We start from the raw sequence: 22,500 nt of genomic DNA, 5'->3' as shown, positions 1-22,500 counted from the left end.
ATACTGTACTGTATGGCTGCAGGTGGACTACAGATTGTTTTCCCCCATCATCATATTAATGTCACCTTTTAGCCGAGAACATGGAAGACTCTGGCCAGTCTGATGCTGTATGTAAGCCCATACAGATGAACTGATGCATACTTTCAGCTGCAGTACGGCTTACGGTTATGTTCTGAGCTTCCTTACTGTATCATTTGTTGTGCTATAAGTAATAATCATATCAATGACCACATCACCTCTTCATCATTTAGTATGGTCACTGAAGTGTTTAGTTCCTTAAAAATGCTTTTGAGATCAAATCAAATACAATTTTAAAGCTATTTATGTATCTGAGAGTATTTCTCTGTCTATTGTTTTTTTTTTTTTACATAATTTACTTGTCTGATACAATGCAGCTTCAAGGACTTCATCAGCAAATCCAATACACCATGTGCACACATTTATGCATAACAGAATGTTAGTATGATGAATAAATCATGGGCAGCTATTGACATGCACATTTGCGCCAGCCTTGAGCCTGGAGTCATTGAGGAATGACTACTGATTCACCTATTCCCAAAGCATCTCAGCTTCACAATATTCTCTCTGCCTCTCTTTCCTCCAGGAACTTGTTAGTGATGTTTCAGCCACTCTCACGTTTAGACGTTCACCTGAAGCCAAAGAGGCTAGCCTACTAACATACCGAGGCACTGTGTCAAAAAAGATTGCACGTCTGTTCTTGCTCACTCTCTATTTCTCACTGTCTCTATCTCTCTCTCCCCCTCTCTCTCTCTTTCTGTTTCTCACGGTCTCTATCTCTTTCTCCCCCTCTCTCCTCTCTCTCTTTCTCTTTCTCCCCCTCTCTCTCTCTTTCTGTTTCTCTCTCTCACTTTCCAGTTATTACTTGTTTCTTCTCGCCCTGGTTGGTTCATGTCAACGGCAGATATTGAATTTGGCTTTGGATTATTCTGACACATCGGCAGCCCAGGATTCAGGTATGGATAGATCCAGTTTGGCAACAAGAGATGGGAAAGAAATGATGATCTGAAACAGAAATTGTTCATCAATGGTGTTTTTCTACTGAGTGTCATGTGTTGTGAATGTCATTTCTCAGTTTTAGGGGATTTGAGAAATTTCATTAGCTGTACTTTTGACAAGAAGAGCTGATAAGGGTAAATATTTCAAATTCCATCTGAATTTAATTGCTATTGTGGTGTGTTGGTATAATAAGGAATAATGTGATAAAGCAATAAACGTATAATACAGTTGTGATAAAAATAGAATAGTTCATTACAAGATCCATGGAGATTTTGGATGTTAAAATCGTGTGTGATTCATGCCAGTTTTGAGGTCTGGGTAGACTAGTTGAACAGAGAGAAGGGAAAAAAACAATGGCTGAGTATGTTTGTCACAGAATTAGTGATGTGGGCAGTAAAGGTCAACAGGTCAATTCACTAACAGTCTTTAATACTCTCTCTCTCCATCTCTAGTGTTGGGGAAGCTACTCTGAGAAGATAGTTTACCAAGGTACCAATTACTTCACACTGACAGAAGTTAAGCTACCCTAGAGCTACCCCTACGAAAAAGCAGTACACTACATCCAAACTACTTTGTGAACAATTATCATATGTAAATCTGAAATGTCATAGACCAGGGTTCCCCAACTGGTGGCCCGCAGGCAATTTTTTGGGGCCCCCCAAGTAAAGAAAAAAGGGTAAAAAATATATATATATATATATATGTGATTGTATACAAACGTAAGCAAGGTTTGAAATGTATTACGCAGAGTAGAAAAGAGGAACAAAAGAGCAGACTCAGACGAGGAGACTGGGATAAAGTAACCAAGGTATTTATTAAAACACAAGGGGGATATGGAGTGCAGATCAGGGGAAGCTCGGGCGGGTTGCTGGAAACCAGGTACGGAGGCTGAGGCTGGAGCGAGAGGGGTTGGGACAGGGTAAGCAGTTCCAGAGGGGAATCTAAAGGAGTAATAAGAGTGGGGAATCCAGGAAAGAGTAGCAGGATGAGGAGACGTGGGACTGGAGACAGGGACCAGAGTCAGAGTGAGCAGAACTGTAGCGGAGAGGAAAACAGGCACAACAGGATAACTGGATCTGAATAGTAACAAATGGCGAGCAACATAGACTGACTGAGCAGAGATTACGATCTGGCAGCGTGAAAGTGGCAGGGCTGAGTATTAGTAGAGGTCTTGATTATGGAACAGGTTGCAGCTGGTGGAGATCTGCTCTGACCCCCGCACACCTGTATCCACCCACACAATCACACACACACACACACCCCACACACACACACACACACACACACACACACACACACACACACACACACACACACACACACACACACACACACACACACACACACACACACACACACACACACACACACACACACACAGAGGGAAAGAGCACTGGGGGAGGCAGCAGATCAAGGCGACACAGGATGAGCAGTTGAGGGCGTTGCAGGAGAAGATGTGACAAAAATATTATGTTTTAGTCAATTATATCGGTTTGGGCTTCTTGCGGTCAATTTGCGGTCTACAAATTATTAGTAATTATGTTCCAGCCCACTCAGGCAAAAATCAGCCTGTGGCTGAATCTAGTTGATGATCCCTGTCATAGACTATAAATGGCAAGAACAGATCACTTTAGCCTATTAAACACGAAAACAATATTTCAAGTGACCATTAGGCAGGTCTGATGCTGGAAATGATTGGCTCCTTCAGCCAAAAAAAGTAGTGTGTACTTTCAGTAGTTACTGTAGCTACAACACTACATGGCAGCAAAAAAAAAGTTATACTGAAAAGACTACATAGATTCGAATTTAGTTCAGCTACCACCAAGCTAATGCAAAATATAGTTAAATTACTAGTTGATCTAAATTTAGTTCACTACTATCTCTCTCTCTCTCAGGTCTGTTTTCACTCTATGAGCAGATGTCAGTAGAGTATGGTTGTATCCTTCTAAACCTCCCAGTCGTTCCACACACCACCATGAATGAGTCAGTAGAATCCCCATCATCATCACAACCTGTGGACCAGGAACAGTCATTCCCCTGCCCTGCTGCCACAGCTCCTCGCAAACCATTCCAGCTCCAGGAGAGGTAGAGAGACATCCATGATAATAAACAGAACTGTCATTATATTTATTGAACAGAGTTCCTGACCTTTTGTCCTCTCTGTGGTTCCATACATCCTCAGACGGGGCTCCAATGTGTCCCTGGTGCTGGACGTGAACAGCCTCAGCCTGGGTGCGGTGGAGCCCTTGTGTTCCATCTCCACCCCCAGAGAGACCCTCCTCCACCTGCTGAGGACCTCAACACGCCCTCTGACCCCCTCTCAGCTGCAGGAGGCATCTGACGAGACCAGCAGGCTGAACTCAGAGTACCAGGTTAATATCTACTGTAACTGTACGTGCAGAGATTGACTGCATGTAGGATCAGGTGGAATCTGTAGCCTTAGCCTGTCCATTCTTTCCAACAGAAGATTCCTCCAAACTTCGTCATCCCTGCAGAGCTGGACATTCCAGGGCACGCCTTAAAAGACAGATACAAGACCATACTGCCAAGTGAGTGCCTAAGTCATATGTGACGAAATAGCTGATAAATGCTGAAACACGCTGGCACCCAGGCAATGTAAACAGTATAATCATGTTAACCAGATCCTGAGACCCGTGTGTGTTTGAGAAACCCTGCAGCAGAGGAAGCGGGTGATACTGGGAGATACATCAATGCAAACTACATAAAGGTTAGAATCAGGCATTATTACAACCATGGCCTTTATTTATGCATTTTTGACACAACTGTGTCAAGCAAACTTAAAGTAAGAGTAATACAAAATGTGAGGAGAAAGTCAAGAATACACACTGCACAGTGTATGTTAAAGTGGCAATCAGCAGTTGAAACTATAACAAAGCGTACTCGCCACCACTATTTTGCAAAAAAAGCTGTGGGATGGGGCTGGAGAAATGTAACCACTCTCAAATTCATAGTCAGAGCTATAGATGCAAGTACTGACCATACATGAGATAAAAAATTATAGTTTTAATCATGTTTTGAGTCTATACAGTGTATGTGTACATTTACTTTGTTTACAAACATGGGAGTAAAACAAGTTTATACTTTGGGTGCTATCTAGAACTTAAAAGGGTTCTTCGGCTGTCCCGATAGGAGGACACTTTAACTGTCCCGATAGGAGGACACTTTAACTGTCCCGATAGGAGGACACTTTAACTGTCCCGATAGGAGGACACTTTAACTGTCCCGATAGGAGGACACTTTAACTGTCCTGATAGGAGGACACTTTAACTGTCCCGATAGGAGGACACTTTAACTGTCCCGATAGGAGGACACTTTAACTGTCCCGATAGGAGGACACTTTAACTGTCCCGATAGGAGGACACTTTAACTGTCCCGATAGGAGGACACTTTAACTGTCCTGATAGGAGGACACTTTAACTGTCCCGATAGGAGGACACTTTAACTGTCCCGAAGGAGGACACTTTAACTGTCCCGATAGGAGGACACTTTAACTGTCCTGAACTGTCCCGATAGGAGGACACTTTAACTGTCCCGATAGGAGGACACTTTAACTGTCCTGATAGGAGGACACTTTAACTGTCCCGATAGGAGGACACTTTAACTGTCCCGATAGGAGGACACTTTAACTGTCCTGAGGAGGACACTTTAACTGTCCCGATAGGAGGACACTTTAACTGTCCCGAAGGAGGACACTTTAACTGTCCCGATAGGAGGACACTTTAACTGTCCTGATAGGAGGACACTTTAACTGTCCCGATAGGAGGACACTTTAACTGTCCTGATAGGAGGACACTTTAACTGTCCCGATAGGAGGACACTTTAACTGTCCCGATAGGAGGACACTTTAACTGTCCCGATAGGAGGACACTTTAACTGTCCCGATAGGAGGACACTTTAACTGTCCCGATAGGAGGACACTTTAACTGTCCCGATAGGAGGACACTTTAACTGTCCCGATAGGAGGACACTTTAACTGTCCCAGGAGGACACTTTAACTGTCCGATAGGAGGACACTTTAACTGTCCCGATAGGAGGACACTTTAACTGTCCCGATAGGAGGACACTTTAACTGTCCTGATAGGAGGACACTTTAACTGTCCCGATAGGAGGACACTTTAACTGTCCCGAAGGAGGACACTTTAACTGTCCCGATAGGAGGACACTTTAACTGTCCTGATAGGAGGACACTTTAACTGTCCCGATAGGAGGACACTTTAACTGTCCCGATAGGAGGACACTTTAACTGTCCTGATAGGAGGACACTTTAACTGTCCCGATAGGAGGACACTTTAACTGTCCCGATAGGAGGACACTTTAACTGTCCTGATAGGAGGACACTTTAACTGTCCCGATAGGAGGACACTTTAACTGTCCCGATAGGAGGACACTTTAACTGTCCTGATAGGAGGACACTTTAACTGTCCCGATAGGAGGACACTTTAACTGTCCCGATAGGAGGACACTTTAAATGTCCTGATAGGAGGACACTTTAACTGTCCCGATAGGAGGACACTTTAACTGTCCCGATAGGAGGACACTTTAACTGTCCTGATAGGAGGACACTTTAACTGTCCCGATAGGAGGACACTTTAACTGTCCCGAAGGAGGACACTTTGAAGAACCATTTCTGGTGCCAGGTACTGTAGAACACTTTTGGTTCCAGGTAGAACCCTTTGGGGTTCCATGTATAACCTTTTCCTCACAAAGTTCTACATGGAACCCAAAAGGGTTCTACCTGGAACCAAAAGTGTTCTACAGTACAACCAAAAAGGGTTATCCTATGGGGACATCGGAAGAACTCTTTTGGATCCCTTTTTCTAAGAGTGTACTACAGTTGGACTAAGCTCATGAGGCATTTCTAAGTTATATTCTTCAAAAATCAATCCTACATATCACTCATTTATCAGTCCAAAAATGGATGCAGCAACTGTAGCTTGCCCTTCAATGATGTAAAGAGTGATACGGTTGGTTTACGTGGGTGTATCATGTCAACCAAGGAAACCCACAGGAAGTCAAAGTGGAAACGAACGACACAGCCTCAACTCTTGCTGTCTCCCACGCAGGGTTACAACGGTGCACCCAGTGCCTACATCGCCACCCAGGGCCCCATGCTCAACACTGTGCATGACTTCTGGGAGATGGTGTGGCAGGAGGGATCCACCACCATTGTCATGATCACCAAGCTAAAGGAGAAGAACGAGGTGACAGCGATATGTCAATTTTATTCCACCTCCATAGCTTTCATCAATGGTTTCCGTTGACAGACATATTGATGTTTACGTCTACAGTTTACAAAAAGTGTGTCCTGTTTTTCAGAAGTGCGAGCTTTACTGGCCAGAGAAGGACGGCAGCTATGGCAGATTTGAGGTCAGAGTGTCCATTGTGAAAGAATGTGATGGCTACACCATTCGAGATATGATTATACAGGTGAGATAGTAGGTTATTATCATCTGTAAAGTGTGAAGTAATGCCAGTCAAAGTGCTGGGTTACACCAGTTTTAAAAATTCCGAACTTCTGAATGAATGATTGAATGAATGAAAGAATGAACCAAATAATTCACTAACAACAATGTGTCTGACAGGTGGGCTCAGAGAACAGGCAGGTAAGACACTACTGGTACTCCACATGGCCAGACCACCAGACCCCAGACTGCACTGGGCCCCTGCTCAGACTGGTGGTGGATGTGGATGAACACAGGCAGTCCATACCCAGCCCAGGACCCACCATCGTCCACTGCAGGTCGCACTAGCACACCCCTAAACACGGGTTCTCATTAGCTATCAATATAATAAATGTGAAAGATCAAACAATGACGTAAGATAGAATGTCCTTGAAAAGAAAATAGCCCTAGGCTACTTGAACGGCTCTCACTGACAGAGGATTTATACGTTGCGACACCTTAGGGAGGCTCCTTTCACATACCATGTCAGTCAGAATTAGGCTCCGAAATGATTCATGGTGAATGGCTTGAATTCACTTACTGACGGCAAAGGTGAATGCTACGGAATTCCGTTTGTGCTGTGATATACAGTATAATGTACAAGTGGACTGTGTATTTCTGGTAGATACTGTATCAGAAAGACTGAAGTATAAATACATTGTATGACAGACGTTTTGAATGTTACAGCTCTATTTGACATGATCTCGTGGGCTCTGTCTTGCAGTGCAGGGATTGGCAGAACAGGTTGTTTCATCGCCAGCAGCATTGGATGCCTACAGCTGCAACACACTAGTAAGGCTGATGTGCTTCGGATCGTCTGTAAGCTACGCCTGGACAGGTACTAGCCACTACACACTTTGGCCATCCGCCCTGCTTCTGGTTGCCTGTCACCTTACCCCTATACATGTCTACCTCCATCACTCCACTATCCCTGCCCATGTAAATATGCTATTGAAACTATTATTTTAAATCTTTCCTGTATATAGTATGCTTACTTACTTAATTGCGTATTTCATATTTATTATTCTTATTTCTCGTATTTTTTCTATATTTCTAGTAATACACTGTTATTGACTATTGCATTGTTGGGCTTTGAGTTCGCAAGAAAGGCATTTCACTGTACTTGTGCATGTGACATTAAAACGTGAAACTAAAGTGACAAGCAAATTTAAACCAAACTCTGTTACTTATCACATGAACTATCAAGTGAGCACTTTGGTTCAAACACAGCATTTGATATTTATTTTGAGTTATGAAAAAAATGGTGTAGTTTGGGGATGCTGTCCTAAACGATGATTCTCCCTCACTCTCTCCACCTCTGTGTTTTTAGGGGTGGTATGATCCAGACCAGTGAGCAGTACCAGTTCCTGTACCTCACCCTGGCTCAGTACAGTAGGCAGCTGGGGAACACAGACAGTGGCTCAGAGAGCCCTGTCCCCATACAGACCATTAAAACCACGGGGACATGCGGTGACAGAGAAAGCCCAGCTAAAACTTGATATTTCCGCATGGGGGAATAAGCTCCTGGAAATCTGTGGCCATCTCATCCTCTTGACCGTGACATTGATTGTGGCATTTTGATGGGCATGTGATGTGGTACTCACCACACCATGCAGTTAGAATTTTATTGAACATCATTAGTATTAATATTGTCCATATTTGCTACCATGATAATAAAAACAAGTATTATGCATAATGTCCTTGGCTCTAATTAGACCTAATTGCAGTTCACTTGACATGCTGAAGAATAAATACATATAGTAGATAAATACATGTATTATTATATGATGCTTTTCCAGGTTCCAGGTTTATTTCATCATTGATCAATACATGGTGATATGTAGAACAGAAAATAAATACACACGAGCTACGGTAATGTTCCTTCTCTCCAGCAGAGGGCAAGTCTCGGGAAAGCAGAGCCTCATTTGCGCTGAGTACCCTCTTTATCGAGCACTCCTCTCAATACGTGATTCTGAAACCCCACTCAATGAGGAAGAACAACCCTTATTGGAAAATACAGACAGGGAGGAAAGAGGAATAGTAAACAAGGCAGATAACTGAAAAAAAATCAAATAATATAGCCAACACGTGCGCGCAAAACAGATTATTTAGCGAGTATTCATTACAGGCACGCTATTCGTTCTGTATGTAACGTTACTGCACGCTAGATAGCGCTAGCTAGGGAACTTGTAACTCACGTTAGCTAGCTGGCGAGCAAGCGCCCTTTCCCAGTAGTAGCAGTGCCATCACAACGCTCCCAGAATGATCGCTTTGATCAACAAGCTCCTTGACTGGTTTAAAGCACTATTTTGGAAGGAGGAGATGGAGTTGACTTTGGTGGGACTACAGTATTCGGGAAAGACAACCTTCGTGAACGTGATTGCGGTACGGTCAATCATTTATTGCTGTCCTCTGATCTGCTGATGTGTCCTTGTTGAACGGATGGAGATGTGTGCTCCACCAACGCAAGCGCCTTGCTATCTCAGCAGTTAGATAGCGTTAGCTAGCTTCTGTTGTTATATCCATTTTGTATCACGTCAGCTAGCTACGTCTCGATGACAATTTAAATATCGGCTTTAGCGAGGAAGCTACCGTTTTGTCGTTGCTGACATGTACGGGTGCTGATGATGACCCTAGCTCTGTTCGCTTAACGACAGCATGCACATGAGGCATGCAGTAGTGCCACCACACCGTGCGTGACCTGTGGAAACGGACACTACTCGCCAATCATCATCCCCCCCATCACACATGTGTATGTCCTGACAGTGTTCACATGTGCACAGTGCATTCAATCGTATTTCTTAAGTCCCTTTCATGAAATTACTAGGGTCAGTTTTATGAGCGACAAATTGTGAAATATGATCCTAAGTCCTAGCAATATTACAAACAGTATTTGCCAGGTGATTTCATTTAACTTAATCTGTAACCCACCTCTATTCTTAACCCCTTGCAGTCTGGCCAGTTCAGTGAAGACATGATTCCCACAGTGGGCTTCAACATGAGGAAAATCACCAAGGGAAACGTCACCATTAAGGTCAGTACATTGCCAGGTCAAGGACAGGGGTCAGGCCACTTAATGGTCATACTTGATTCATCACTTGGTTACTCCAGCGAGAGGAGAGTTAAGTATTTAGGGGGATCTTGGATGGGCTCTCAGATTGACTGTGACTCACTGAAGCTATTTTATTAATTGTGTAAGGTGTCAAATGGATTAGCTTCACAGTATCAAGGCTGCATTGATGTTTTGTTCCCTTGCTTTTCTAGCTGTGGGATATCGGCGGTCAACCTCGATTCAGGAGTATGTGGGAGCGATACTGCCGAGGAGTCAGTGCCATCGTGTGAGTAACAGCATTGACTCAGTCATGCCTCCAACCGCTTGTGGTGGGGGTGGTCAATTATATTGGTTGCCCATTTCAAATAAGGATATTTATTCAACCTTTTGAAACCATATCATTTTAAAGGTACATGGTTGATGCAGCTGATCCAGAGAAAATTGAGGCCTCTAAGAATGAACTACACAACTTGTTGGACAAGCCCCAGCTCCAGGGTATTCCCGTGAGTACCCCATACAGAACTGGCTGATCTAATAGCTACAGTAGTGGGCCTAATTGCTTCAATTTCCTCGTGTGGTCCTCTAGCTCTGATGGTAGAGCAGGGTCGCTTGCAATGCAGGATAGTGGGTTGGATTCCTGGGACCACCCATATGTAACATGTATGCACTCATGACTAAGTAGCTATGGATAAAAGCGTCTGCTCAATGGCCTATATTCATATTACTTTGACTTTGTCCAATTCTCCATATCGTTTCCCCCTCACAGGTTCTTGTCTTGGGGAACAAGAGAGATCTTCCTGGGTCGCTTGATGAGAAAGAGCTGATTGAGAGGATGTAAGCACCAGCTGTGTGTGTGTGTGTGTGTGTGTGTGTGTGTGTGTGTGTGTGTGTGTGTGTGTGTGTGTGTGTGTGTGTGTGTGTGTGTGTGTGTGTGTGTGTGTGTGTGTGTGTGTGTGTGTGTGTGTGTGTGTGTGTGAGAATTAGTGATCCTCATGGCTGTTCTGTGATCCACAGGAACCTCTCAGCCATCCAGGACAGAGAAATCTGCTGTTACTCTATCTCTTGCAAGGAAAAGGACAACATTGGTCAGTATCTGACGACTTTATGACTTGTTATTTCCTGTTTTCTTATTTATTTCATTTTAAACTTCTGTTATTTTACCCCCAGATATAACACTACAGTGGCTGATCCAGCACTCCAGAACCAAGCGGAGCACTTCATGAGAACCTCATCTCACGGTCACAGCCCTGAGACCGCCCCACAGGCCTGCACAGGTCCCTTAAACCCTGTCCTCTATCCTCCCAAGCTTGTCCTTTCTCCCCCTATTTTCTTTGGATGGCCCTCTCTTGCCAAGACTCCTTGCCTGATTCCACTCTCCTGAAGAGAGCCTGGAAACGTTTTACTTGCACTGTTTATTTTCTTTTTTGTAATATAATAATTATTGTAGTGACATATGACCTCTGATGGATAAAGTGGTACTTAGCTGCCCTGAAAAATGAAAAAATATATAATTGTGTTCATATTTCATACTTCATCATCTCTGTTGAGGTTCATATTCAACTGATCCGGAGACAGGGCGGAGTACTGTACGTAACCTCTGATCCCAATAAGTAGAAAAGACTATGGACTCTGAACACTGCATCAATTTACAGCCCCAAAGTCAAGTTTAGAACGCTGATATCAAATCTCAAACAATATAAGACTCGGGCCATAGTCTTATCACTTCCCAATGTCGGTGCTCAACTGAAATTGTACTGTACATGTATGTACCTTTTTTGAAGGGGGAGCATTACACCATTTGATTTAAATATTTGGAGTGTGTACAAGTATCTCCGCCTCTCATTTTTTTAAAGGCTAATGGTAGGTGTTGTTAAAGAGTACCCTTGACGTAATCTCTATTGTCAATATATATCTATATATACATTTGCGTGATATGTCGTCATCTCTGTCTGTCGCCCAGACACCCTTCTGTTACTTTAGAAACAGCAGACAGGGTTTCTTTAAACTAAGCAACCTGGCCTTTTTACATTTTCATAGGCCATGGCTATGGTCAAGCATCATCTGCAACACATGGTTTATAAACAAAATATATATTTATTGATTTTTGCATATTCTTTCCCCTTTCTTACCATTAATTTATGTAATAGCTCATTTCCAACCAGTAATGTACAGATACTACTTGGCCAGTTTTTGTCTCATCACGAGTCATGAATAACCCCATTATAAAATGTCAAATCTGTTATTCGGTGACTGTTGATAAAGAAGTCCACTCGATAAATTGAGATTGTACAGGTGCCACTAACGGTCAAGGCTTCTATCTAATTTTGTATAAACTAAACTTACATGTCTATGAATTATTCTGCTTCCTACATTGCCAAAATTACCTAAGTCATTTTTGATTATTGACAACCCGCAGCAAAATATCTTTACTTATTTGTTTGCATGCTTGGGCATAAGTATTTGTGGGACCTTTGAGAATGAACAAAAAATGGTTATTTTTTATGGCAAATAATAGTAAATACTGTATCTGGTTTAACCTGTTTGTACATTGTTTCAATTAAATTGATGATTGTGTATAATACTAACTAAAAACAATGGTGAAAACAACTTCATACATGCTCTGCAGAATTCATATGGTTATTGTTGCCAAACAATACAGAATCTCACTGTAGCTTTGGCTTGTTGGGATGATGGTGATGGTTGGTGCTTTCCATGTGATGTTGTCTGTCTGTTTTGTGTGTATGAAGGAGGCAATGTGGGAAAAAGTTAGTGTTTCTGTTGCTCTCAGTAAAGGTCCATGCCACGGCACTCGTCACAACCTGAGGGAAAGGTTGTGACGAGGTTGCAATCACTCAGTCAATGAGGAAAAATAGCAGTGACACCGCCAACTTTTACCTCTTACCATATATAAACTCAGCAAAAAAAAGGACCCTGTCTTTCAAAGATAATTTGTAAAAATCCAAATAACTTCACAGATCTTCATTGTAAAGGGTTTGAACACTGTTTCCCATGCTTGTTCAATGAACCCGTAAACAATTCATTAACGTGCGCCTGTGGAACGGTCGTTAAGACACTAAAAGGCAATTAAGGTCCGTTATCAAAACTTAGGACACTAAAGAGGCATTTCTACTGACTGAAAAACACCAAAAGAAAGATTCCCAGGGTCCCTGCTCATCTGCGTGAACATGCCTTAGGCATGCTGCAAGGAGGCATGAGGACTGCAGATGTGGGCAGGGCAATACATTAGTGATGTCCGTACTGTGAGACGCCTAAGACGGTGCTCTTCACTGACGAGTCGCGGCTTTGTCTAACAAGGGGTGATGGTCGGATTCGCGTTTATCGTCGAAGGAATGGGTGTTACACCGAGGCCTGTACTCTGGAGCGGGATCGATTTGGAGGTGGAGGGTCCGTCATGATTTGGGGCGGTGTGTCACAGCATCATCGGACTGAGCTTGTTGTCATTGCAGGCAATCTCAACGCTGTGCGTTACAGGGAAGACATCCTCCCTCATGTGGTACCCTTCCTGCAGGTTCATCCTGACATGACCCTCCAGCATGATAATGCCACCAGCCATACTGCTCATTCTGTGTGATTTCCTGCAAGACAGGAATGTCAGTGTTCTGCCATGGCCAGCGAAGAGCCCGGATCTCAATCCCATTGTGCACGTCTGGGACCTGTTGGATTGGAGGGTGAGGGCTAGGGCCCCCAGAATAGTCCGGGAACTTGCAAGTGCCTTGGTGGAAGAGTGGTGTAACATCTCACAGCAAGAGCTAGCAAATCTGGTGCAGTCCATGAGGAGGAGATGCACTGCAGTACTTAATGCAGCTGGTGGCCACACCAGATACCGATTGTTACTTTTGATTTTGATCCCCCCTTTGTTCAGGGACACATTTTTCCATTTCTGTTCGTCACATGTCTGGAACTTGTTCAGTTTGTCTCAGTTGTTGAATCTTGTCATGTTCATACAAATATTTACACATGTTAAGTTTGCTGAAAATAAACGCAGTTGACAGTGAGTGGACGTTTCTCTTTTTGCTGAGTTCATATGTATGTGTGTGTGTGTAAAGGATTTCCTCAAGGGAAGATCCAAGCCTACCTACATTAAGCAAGTATTGTGAACAGCAGGGGGCAGTAGCTTCCCAGTCACAGGTCCTTTCTGGGTGATTGAGAGTAGACTAAGGCAGTCATACCCTCAAAACTATTCTGAACGCATACATGGTATACATTTGTATGTATGTGGTTTAAACTTCTTCAGATCTGGTTTCTATCGCATTATAATGAGCATTCTGAGGGACATTTTGTAATGATAGAAGGTTGTGCATTAGAATGGACGTTTGGCAGGATTCATGGTTAATGACCTCAGGGCTGTCACTTTGAGATGATCCACTTCTGCAGTATTTAGCCTAGCAGCATGGTGAGCAGGCTACTATGTTGCATCGTTATATTGTTCTGTCTGTTGCACACAATGCTGCCCTGTGGGGAAACTAATACCACTGACTGGCACTTTTACTTTAAAATAATTGATTTTAGAGATCTGTTGTCACTGTGTATTTTTTTCTCTGTGTATTTAACTATGCAAAAATTGCCATTTTAGATTTAGTCAAACGCTGGTATGGAAGAGGGATTTGTAAACTAAGAACTCTACACCTAAAACAGCAGTTAGGCTCTAACATGCTTACACGACACAATTAAGGGGATTTCTTTCTACCCCCACAACACAATCTTTCTCACTCCCTTTCGCAGAACTGATTTTCAACAAGTGTGTGAAGCCTTTGTGTATGGCAAATCTCACCTCAATCCAAATAAGTTGGATTGAGGTGTTTTGGAGGGCTTCCCAATCACCCAGACCCCAAAGAGGGGAGTAATTGTGGGTACCAGAGAGGTGCTATGGAAGTGGTGATCTCAGAATGGCCAGACTAAAGCTGAAAATAAGTTACTTCCCTCTCTACTCTCCTCTGGGTTTAACCGCCATTGGCCATGAATACAAACGAGTTGTGACAAGTTCTGTTTTTGTCTCTCCTTGGCATCACAGCACAATATAATGAGGCTCACCAGGACTTCCTGTCCAGAGAGAACAAGGTGGTCCGGTGGCTATAGAAGCCTGGGGTCCGGAGCGGGCCGGTGTGTGTGTGTGTGGCCGTTCGTGCTCAGGATCTGCGCCAATCTCTCTGATTCAGATCAGTTTGTGTTTCTCGGAAGGGCCAAGGCCTCTGCCTTGTCAGGCCTCTGCCATGACAACAGGGGTGAATGGTTCTGAGAGCTCCCCCCCACCCTCGTCAGTATTCCCACAGAACAAAACAAACACTGTTCCCGCATCAGGGGGAGGTGAGGCAGCTCTGTGTTCATAAGTGGGGACATTCAGGGCATATTAGTCTGCGTTCACTGAGCCAACCCAAAGAGGACATGCAGCATGAGAGAGAGACACACTCTCTCCTCTCTCACTCAATGACATAGGCATACACACAGAATTGCCTCTCACCATACAAAAAACATTCACATGCAGTCACACACTCACACGGAGAGTGTCTGAGACAGCCATGAGAGCCATTCACAGTCTGAAAACAATCACGCATTCACACGGAGAGTGTCTGAGACAGCCATGAGAGCCATTCACAGTCTGAAAACAATCACACATTCACACGGAGAGTGTCTGAGACAGCCATGAGAGCCATTCACAGTCTGAAAACAATCACGCATTCTCATACACACCTTTTAAACCAAGACGTTTTGTTACCAACTTTAGCATGCCGCCAACGTTTTTTAAATATCTGAACGGTATTGCCGGCAACAAAGCCTGTATGTTTATTTATGCCAACTGAGCTCGTCATGATTGTGGTAATATGTTTCAAAGTCTTGCCAACTCAGTTTAAATGTCTCCTATCATCTTACCTACTTTGGCACATATTAAATCATGGTCATTTTATTGTTGCTCTCCGACATCAACTTGTCATTGTTATTATGAAAAAGCATAATCAAAGTGTCAGTCTGCATGCAGCAGCCTGGTCAAAATAGCAACGTTACCTGCTCTATTTTTTGCAACGGTCGCAACAATAAGGTCAAAGTTTAATTTCTCTTTCTCAATTCCCACCTAAGTAATGGCTATATTAGGGCTTGGTGACATGATCATTTTCTGATGGATGGGCTAGGTTCAATCAGAGATCACCGCCACAATGAAACTCAAGAAAACCTTATTGGAAAGCATGTCAAAGATCACCTGTAAGCCAATAGGGCCTACCAATAACCAATGGTGATTGACTTAGAAGTCAGTGGGAATCTACAGAGACAGTCTGGTTCCTTAAAATATGCACTGATTGACAGGGTTAGACAGAGGAGGGTGTTTTGTCGGGGGGTTGACCTCTTTAGAGTTTCTCTCTCTAGGTCTTTGAGCCTGTTCAGAGGCTGTCAGGGCCTGGGCAGATGACTGCGTGTGTGTGTGAGAGAGAGAGAGAGAGAGGTGCTGGAGCCTCATTAGCAGTGAGCACAGAGCTCTTCAGCTCCCCTGGCCACTAATGACTGCACAGTTAACAGTCGCCTCTCTGTTTCCTTAATGAAGCCACCAACACAAATCAACAGACAGCCCCTGCCACAACATCCAACGCCAGTCCACTAATATACAAGGACTAAGGCAGAGGGACGGTTTATGAAGCACTACAACAGGTGAAGAAACAGAATGAGTCATCCAGGATGAAAGGTTCAATGTACATGATGACATAGTGAGCTGGCATCACAAGCAGAAATAGGATAGAAGGTATCAACATAGATCAGATCATATGTACTTGTACAAAGCTGAGATCGTGGCTCATTTGATTGAAAAGAACATGACTGAATACTTTATGAAACTATTTCAGTTTTGCCCTGCATTGTCCGATTACTGAAAACACGTTGAGCAAGAAGTCATTAGGGAGAAATCATTAGTATTATATTTGTGAAACACCAAAGACAAGTGTGCAGAAGTGTAAATGGATCTATTTTCTGGCACTGCCAGTGTGTATTATTTGTGTGCAAGCTTGTAATACTGTAATACTGTAATACTTATTTCCAAGGATTTATGGTATGTTGCCTGTAAAAACAATTGGGCAATGTTTATGATCCCCTTTCAAACAGCCCCGTCTTACCTCTTTCTTGTCGGCATTACTTCGGTGGCAATTGAGAAATAGAAATTCAACTTTGACCTTAGCCCTTGTCCGTCTCCATTTAAAAAAAAAGTGAAATAAAACCAACTAGAAACATTTCTACATCATTTATTTTCCTTCTATCCTTCACCACAACACGAGAGAACATGCAGCAGCACCCCATGTTGATTTGGACAGTTAAAACCCCTTGTTTCCGGGGGAACAGGGCAGGGTGAGAAAATGGTGGAAAGCCTGCCCGGCTTTGGCCAGTCTGCAATACACGTGAATTTTGGGACGGTAACCTGGCAACTCAACTGTAGTAACAGGGCATTGATATTCAGAATGTAGGGTTCCATCGGCCCCTGGAGAACAAGGATACCCTTATGAGAGCAGCTCTGCTGCTGTCCAAAGCCTGTATCAGTGAGAGGACAAATATGCTCCAGCTCAGGGGGACAACCCCATTATTGAGTTTCAGATGGTCAATGGGATGCTCAGTCAAGCACTAATCACCCAACACCCCTCTAGGAGAAAAATGACAAGAACTGATAAATTATAAACCTTTATTGGATAAATTAACAACACTACAGCCAGATTTACATCCCAGAACCATTTTTTCTCTTATTCACAAAATGAGGTGACTTCTCTCTTGACCTTCTTATAACCGGTTGATAACCTTGACCTCTGTACAGTGACTTTTCATGATGATCTCGTCAAATATTTATTATTCACAGCACTTTGATGGAAATTACTACGTCTTAACCATCCCTCTTGATTATTAATAAAACTCTAAGTAATAATGTATACAGTGATACGGGATGGCTAAAGATGAATTAGCTCCATCTGGAGTTGGGGGGGGGGGGGACATGAAGAAAATTCTATGGCACACTTGTCTGTGTTGGCTAGTGAGAGAACACACATTGTTTAACAGATATGTAAATAGGCTGTGACATCAAAAATAATTATCTCAGTGCCCCACACTCTGAGGCTCCAAGGGAATGTTAGTTAGTCAAACCTATCATAATAATCTAACATAATACTCCGTTTATCTTGATCTAATAATCCGTAGGATGAAAACATTTGGGTGACACTTCTACAAAGATATTAAATGGAGCTCTTCTCCTAATCTGCACTTAGTCCGTCTTAACTTCCTGTAAAAGTAACCACCTTAAAACTGGATGGGGTGTGGTCTCTATTTGGAGAGAACATCAAAAGGAGAGACATTACAGATTTTAAAAGGTACAGAGAAGGTGGCACTGACAATGGTCCCAGTCCTCTGACTAATAACACTGAAAACAAAAGGCATGTCCATGGAGAGGTCCAGCATCTGATCCCTGTGTGGTGGGACTGGGGAGGAAAGGGGGTGAGGTTGAGGTTGGAATGTCCACTGCTGAAAGGTGAGTTGTTTTGTTACCACATCTAATCAGGTTAGGTGACAGGATGGAAAGAAAAGGCAGGCAGGAGAAGCCAGTTCAGCTGGACCCGCTGATTGACAGGATGGTGGAGCTGTCCTTGGCTTTGTCAAAGAAGATGGAGGATGTGCTCTTGAGTTTGGCCTCGGTGCCAGGGGAAGAGGAACTGCCGGGTTGGCACTCCTCACAGCAGCAGCAGCAGCAGTCCATGAAGGCCTGGCCCAGGGACTTACAGAGGCACAACAGCAGTACCGGCGTCACCGACGACTTGAAGAACAAGAAAAACTGGTTGATGAGGGCCAGTAGGGTGGCGGTGTCATCAGAGATGGGCATGGCGGTGTAGGCCAGGACGATGTTGCACACGTTCTCTGGCAGGGCGCAGATGCCGTAGACCACGGCCAGGGCCATCACGGTGCAGTTGAGCTGGCGCTCCACCTGTTGACTGTGTTGTATCTTCTGCTTCTTGGAGGGGGAGCGCTCCTCCAGACGCTCAGGGATACCGTCATTGGACACGTGGCAGGTGGCCAGCTGGCACAGCAGGGTGAAGACTACGGGCAGGCAGAAGTAGCAGCCAAAGTACCACCACATGCGGCACTCGTGGTAGTTGATGACCAGGGAGTAGATGGACTCGGGAAGGTTGGAGGTGGGGTTCATGGTGCAGGAGTCCATCAAGGCCCCTGTGGCTGGAGACACGGCCTGGCTGAGCTGCCATAGGAGCAGCTCTGGGGCCGCCAGCACCATGGAACCAACCCAGATGACCAGCAGCTTGGCCAGGACGGACTGACAGCGCTCCACCCGACGGGTCTTGGGCTGGGAGCTAGTGGTAGCATTAAAGCGGTCGATACCCAGGGCACACAGGCTGAAGGAAGTCACCCCTAGGGAAGTCACCTAGAGGGATAAATGGAGTTAAACTTGTTAGCTATGCTAGAATTTTCATGGTGTGCTGTTGCTTCTGCAAAATCCTTACCGCAGATGGTTCTTTTGTATGACAGTTATGATCTGTTGACCTACAAATGTGGGTGGAATGAGGGAAACGTTTTCACACCTTGCACACACCATTTATTAGCACAGCATTATTTTATAGCAGAATGTCACTGGAACTAGAAATGTCCCATTAAGACTCTGAACCCATCACTCATAAATGACCCGTCTGAGAGAACAGATCAAAGGCAGGATCACTGGCCATTTCAATTAGACAACAGTTTCAACATGGAAGCAGTCTTTCCAACCTGTTACATGAGCTGTAGAGATGTAAAATTCTTAGTTTTAAATTGTAGTTTGACATGATAAAATTGTACACAAAATGCATGGCTTACATACAACTATGTAATTTACCATAAAATTGTACTATAAATATTACATTGGTAAAAGTTTTAAACAGTTACAAAAAAAATTCAAAACACTATGTGGCCCATAAACATTATTCAACCCATACGTTTATTTTACTGGCTGATTTGAAACAATGTCATAAATCAGATCATAGCCATGCTCATTAATCATTTTCATACAAGGCCACAGTGATTCCACCATGGCGTGGGGGGGGGTGATGATGTTGGTGGGGGGCTAAGGGAATCAAACCCACCTCCATATATGGTACCACTCTGCATGAGATGTCCCCCAGCAGCCTCTTATTGGTGAGCTCATTGAAGACCACCACAGGTAAACAGAAGCAGAGCACCAGGAAATCCCAGAAAGCCAAGCTGGCCAGGATGTAGTTCCAGGCACTCCTCATGTAGTAGTTGTGCCAGACAATGCACATCACAGCCAGGTTCCCTATAATCCCCACAGCGAACACCACCAGGGACAGGAACATGACAGCGTAGGCAGTGTAGGAGCTGTCAGTCACTGGGTACAGAGGGTTGTGGATGTGGGTGATGCCCCGCTCTGTGGTGCTGGTATTGTCCTGGTCCCCATCTGTGTTGGCCCCAGTGGCTCCAGTGTCTAGGGTTGAGTTAGAGAACTGGGTGGCTCTGGGTGTGGTGAAGAATTCATTCTCATAAGACTGTGAGAAGGTAGACTGAGGCTCACCTGCGTCTGTGTCCATGGTCTCTGCGCCCCGCGGCGCTCTCTTGTGCTGTTTGTCAAATTGCAGTTGTTTTACATCCTCATCACCATAACCATGGCTTTGAATGACTTGAATGTCGACATTTGACATATCCTTTTCAACAGATGCACTGTTTGTCTGTGGAACATTTTTTGCATCGGAAGCCCACACTGTCAATAGTATCACCAATGAAATAAAGGGAATCATCGTGAGATGAGTAGCCTGAAAAGTAGATTTTCTTTCAATTCCAAAACTTGCCAGCTTTGATCACTGCAGGAGACGTGGTAAAAAATAAGGCCCCTCAGCAGAAGTTCATTTAGGAGAAGAGAAGAATGTGCCAATCTGTGGTGAGGATGCTGAAGCTTGGGGAACTCTCTCTCTCTGCGTCCTGTGGCTGCAGTCCTATAGGAGCATCTGTGAGTCTGTTAACAAGTACACTGCCTGCCCAGACATGGGTAGCTGGTCCCTTTGGAAAGGGAAAGACAACAGTCGAACCCCATCTGTTTTTCTCTGTGGACCCCCAAAAGTGCCCTCTGCTGGTCAAAATACTTGGACATATCAGTTGCAGTTTCATGTTTTTCATGTAGGGGGCAGTATCTATGCAAAAAGTACATCAATCCCCAATCCCTATCTATTCCCATTCATTTCAATATCACTTTGTGGTGGAATCCCTCAGGAAATAAAATGGCATGCAAACAAAGAGACTGGCACAACATCAATAAGGACAAATGCATAAATCTTTATTGGATGTGTAGTATCTATATAACCAGATCTGTTGTGTTATCCAAAGGTGCCCTATATTTTGGTAGTAAAGGAAGTGTGTCCTGTTTCAGCTCCCCCTACTATACCTACAACAGTATCAACAGGAAATGCCCATAGGAAAGGTGGAGATGTTTGCTTAATCTTACAATCAATTAGAATGTGGGATAGGGGTTAAGATTAGGTTTAGGGGTTAGGGTTAGGGGTTAAGGTTAGGGTTAGAGGTTAATGTTATGGTTAGGGTCAGAGATACTGTATATAATCATGCGATGGTCTTGTGTCCGCCCTAACAATGTGGAGGCGCTGTCCAAATGGCGGAAAGACAGGCCACTTGTTCCTGGTCTGCTTGGTCTGCTTAATAACCAGACCAATATAAGCAGACCAGGTGGGGATTTAAAAAAATAATTCTCATGTTGACAGATTTTGACGGGGGTAGACCCTCTAGCTTCACCTCTTCCTCTCTGTTAGGGGAAGGGTTAGCTAACATGCTAAGAAGTTGCAATGTAGCTAACAAAGTAGTAAGTAGTTGCACAGTTGCTAATTAGTTAAAATGCTCAAATTGTCCATGATGTGATTCAAACACGCAACCTTTGGGCTGCTAGACATTAAATGTTATATTCCTACCCATCCTTCCCGTAACCTTCTGTCTTATGTAACATGAGCAAAAGTAACACATCATACTAATTGGAGGGACATACATTTACTGTGTTACATCTTTGAGGACAGGCTGCACATTCCCAAATCAAATCAAATCAAATTTTATTTGTCACATACACATGGTTAGCAGATGTTAAATGCGAGTGTAGCGAAATGCTTGTGCTTCTAGTTCCGACAATGCAGTGATAACCAACAAGTAATCTAACTAACAATTCCAAAACTACTGTCTTATACACTGCCCTAAATGCTTGAATTTTTTTTTTTAAATACTTGAAGCAGGATAGTCATTCCCTGTTTGTAAAGAGGGAGGTGATGGGATGAGTCTTCATCTCTCTGTGAATAAATGGGTGAGCAGGTTCCACAGTAAAGGTGACTTCCTAAGACTCAGATACTGTATGTTTCTAGTGTCCTTTGAAGCGGAGAGCATATTTTACAGTCGACAAAGTACAAACGCCATTCATGAAGCAGGGTATGGAACTCACTGTCAAAGCTAACATGTTACCTAGTAGGCTATAATTGTCTCTCCTGTTCCAAATTGACAAAAATATGTTGGTATTTTCACTCTTACACCTGTGTTGGCCGATATATTTTATAATGTAGTTTCTCTTGTACCTATATATGGTGGTCATTGGCTGCGGATGCAGGGGCAAGACTGAGGCTTTTTCATGGGTCATCTGTGGCAAGGACCCCAGAGAGGCTAAGTTTTGGGGTCAGACTGAAATGTGTAATGCTATGCCCTAATGAGGCAGTCGGCGTGTCTCCCCAGCAGGAGAGGCCTTTTATGGTTGCTGTGCCAATAGATAACGAAGAACGTGGTCACTGCAGGGCAGACATATCTATGCACAAGAAACATCTTTAAAAAAATAACTGTTCAGCTTTGGACATAAAGAGACGGCCTGGCTTAACTGTGCTATGTAAAACACACTTCAAAGGATTTAAAACGTATTACATATCAAAATTCTGAATCTGTAGCACTGATGATCAGGTC

At 43.7% G+C, this 22,500-nt stretch overlaps 3 protein-coding genes across 5 annotated transcripts in view; 2 read left to right on the top strand and 1 right to left on the bottom strand.

The window, feature by feature from the left end:
- Nucleotides 1-8,263, top strand: part of LOC118361027 (tyrosine-protein phosphatase non-receptor type 7-like) — an 8,509-nt gene extending 246 nt beyond the window's left edge. Inside the window, exons 2-13 of one of the 3 annotated variants that reach the window (XM_052482754.1) lie at nucleotides 877-974; nucleotides 1,094-1,151; nucleotides 1,470-1,506; nucleotides 2,913-3,102; nucleotides 3,200-3,389; nucleotides 3,485-3,566; nucleotides 3,660-3,745; nucleotides 6,102-6,239; nucleotides 6,355-6,465; nucleotides 6,621-6,778; nucleotides 7,204-7,317; nucleotides 7,810-8,263. In XM_052482754.1, coding sequence (XP_052338714.1) covers nucleotides 2,936-3,102; nucleotides 3,200-3,389; nucleotides 3,485-3,566; nucleotides 3,660-3,745; nucleotides 6,102-6,239; nucleotides 6,355-6,465; nucleotides 6,621-6,778; nucleotides 7,204-7,317; nucleotides 7,810-7,978 — 1,215 coding nt within the window. In that variant the 5' untranslated portion in view covers nucleotides 877-974; nucleotides 1,094-1,151; nucleotides 1,470-1,506; nucleotides 2,913-2,935 and the 3' untranslated portion in view covers nucleotides 7,979-8,263. Of the gene's footprint in view, nucleotides 1-876; nucleotides 975-1,093; nucleotides 1,152-1,469; nucleotides 1,507-2,912; nucleotides 3,103-3,199; nucleotides 3,390-3,481; nucleotides 3,567-3,659; nucleotides 3,746-6,101; nucleotides 6,240-6,354; nucleotides 6,466-6,620; nucleotides 6,779-7,203; nucleotides 7,318-7,809 lie in introns of all 3 variants that reach the window. The other 2 variants (XM_035740729.2, XM_035740727.2) reach the window with 2 other exon arrangements.
- Nucleotides 8,264-8,476: 213 nt separating this feature from the next.
- Nucleotides 8,477-12,067, top strand: LOC118361029 (ADP-ribosylation factor-like protein 8A). Its single transcript, XM_052482756.1, has 7 exons — nucleotides 8,477-8,864; nucleotides 9,433-9,513; nucleotides 9,744-9,817; nucleotides 9,941-10,034; nucleotides 10,298-10,365; nucleotides 10,546-10,616; nucleotides 10,699-12,067. Exons 1-7 carry the CDS (start codon nucleotides 8,742-8,744, stop codon nucleotides 10,752-10,754), a joined length of 567 nt encoding a protein of 188 aa, XP_052338716.1. The 5' UTR covers nucleotides 8,477-8,741; the 3' UTR covers nucleotides 10,755-12,067.
- A 5,122-nt stretch (nucleotides 12,068-17,189) lies between these two features.
- LOC118361026 (G-protein coupled receptor 37-like 1) lies at nucleotides 17,190-20,571 on the bottom strand. The gene is made up of 2 exons (XM_035740726.2): nucleotides 19,635-20,571; nucleotides 17,190-18,940 (listed from the first exon to the last, which is right to left on the bottom strand). The coding sequence occupies exons 1-2, from the start codon at nucleotides 20,301-20,303 to the stop codon at nucleotides 18,113-18,115; spliced, it is 1,497 nt and encodes a 498-aa protein (XP_035596619.1). The 5' UTR covers nucleotides 20,304-20,571; the 3' UTR covers nucleotides 17,190-18,112.
- Between the last annotated feature and the right edge of the window lie 1,929 nt (nucleotides 20,572-22,500).

The sequence above is a fragment of the Oncorhynchus keta genome, chromosome 28 (assembly GCF_023373465.1).
Source record: "Oncorhynchus keta strain PuntledgeMale-10-30-2019 chromosome 28, Oket_V2, whole genome shotgun sequence".
NCBI lineage: Eukaryota > Metazoa > Chordata > Actinopteri > Salmoniformes > Salmonidae > Oncorhynchus > Oncorhynchus keta.
Note: the sequence above shows the minus strand (reverse complement) of the source record. Positions and strands in the feature narration are given on the sequence as shown.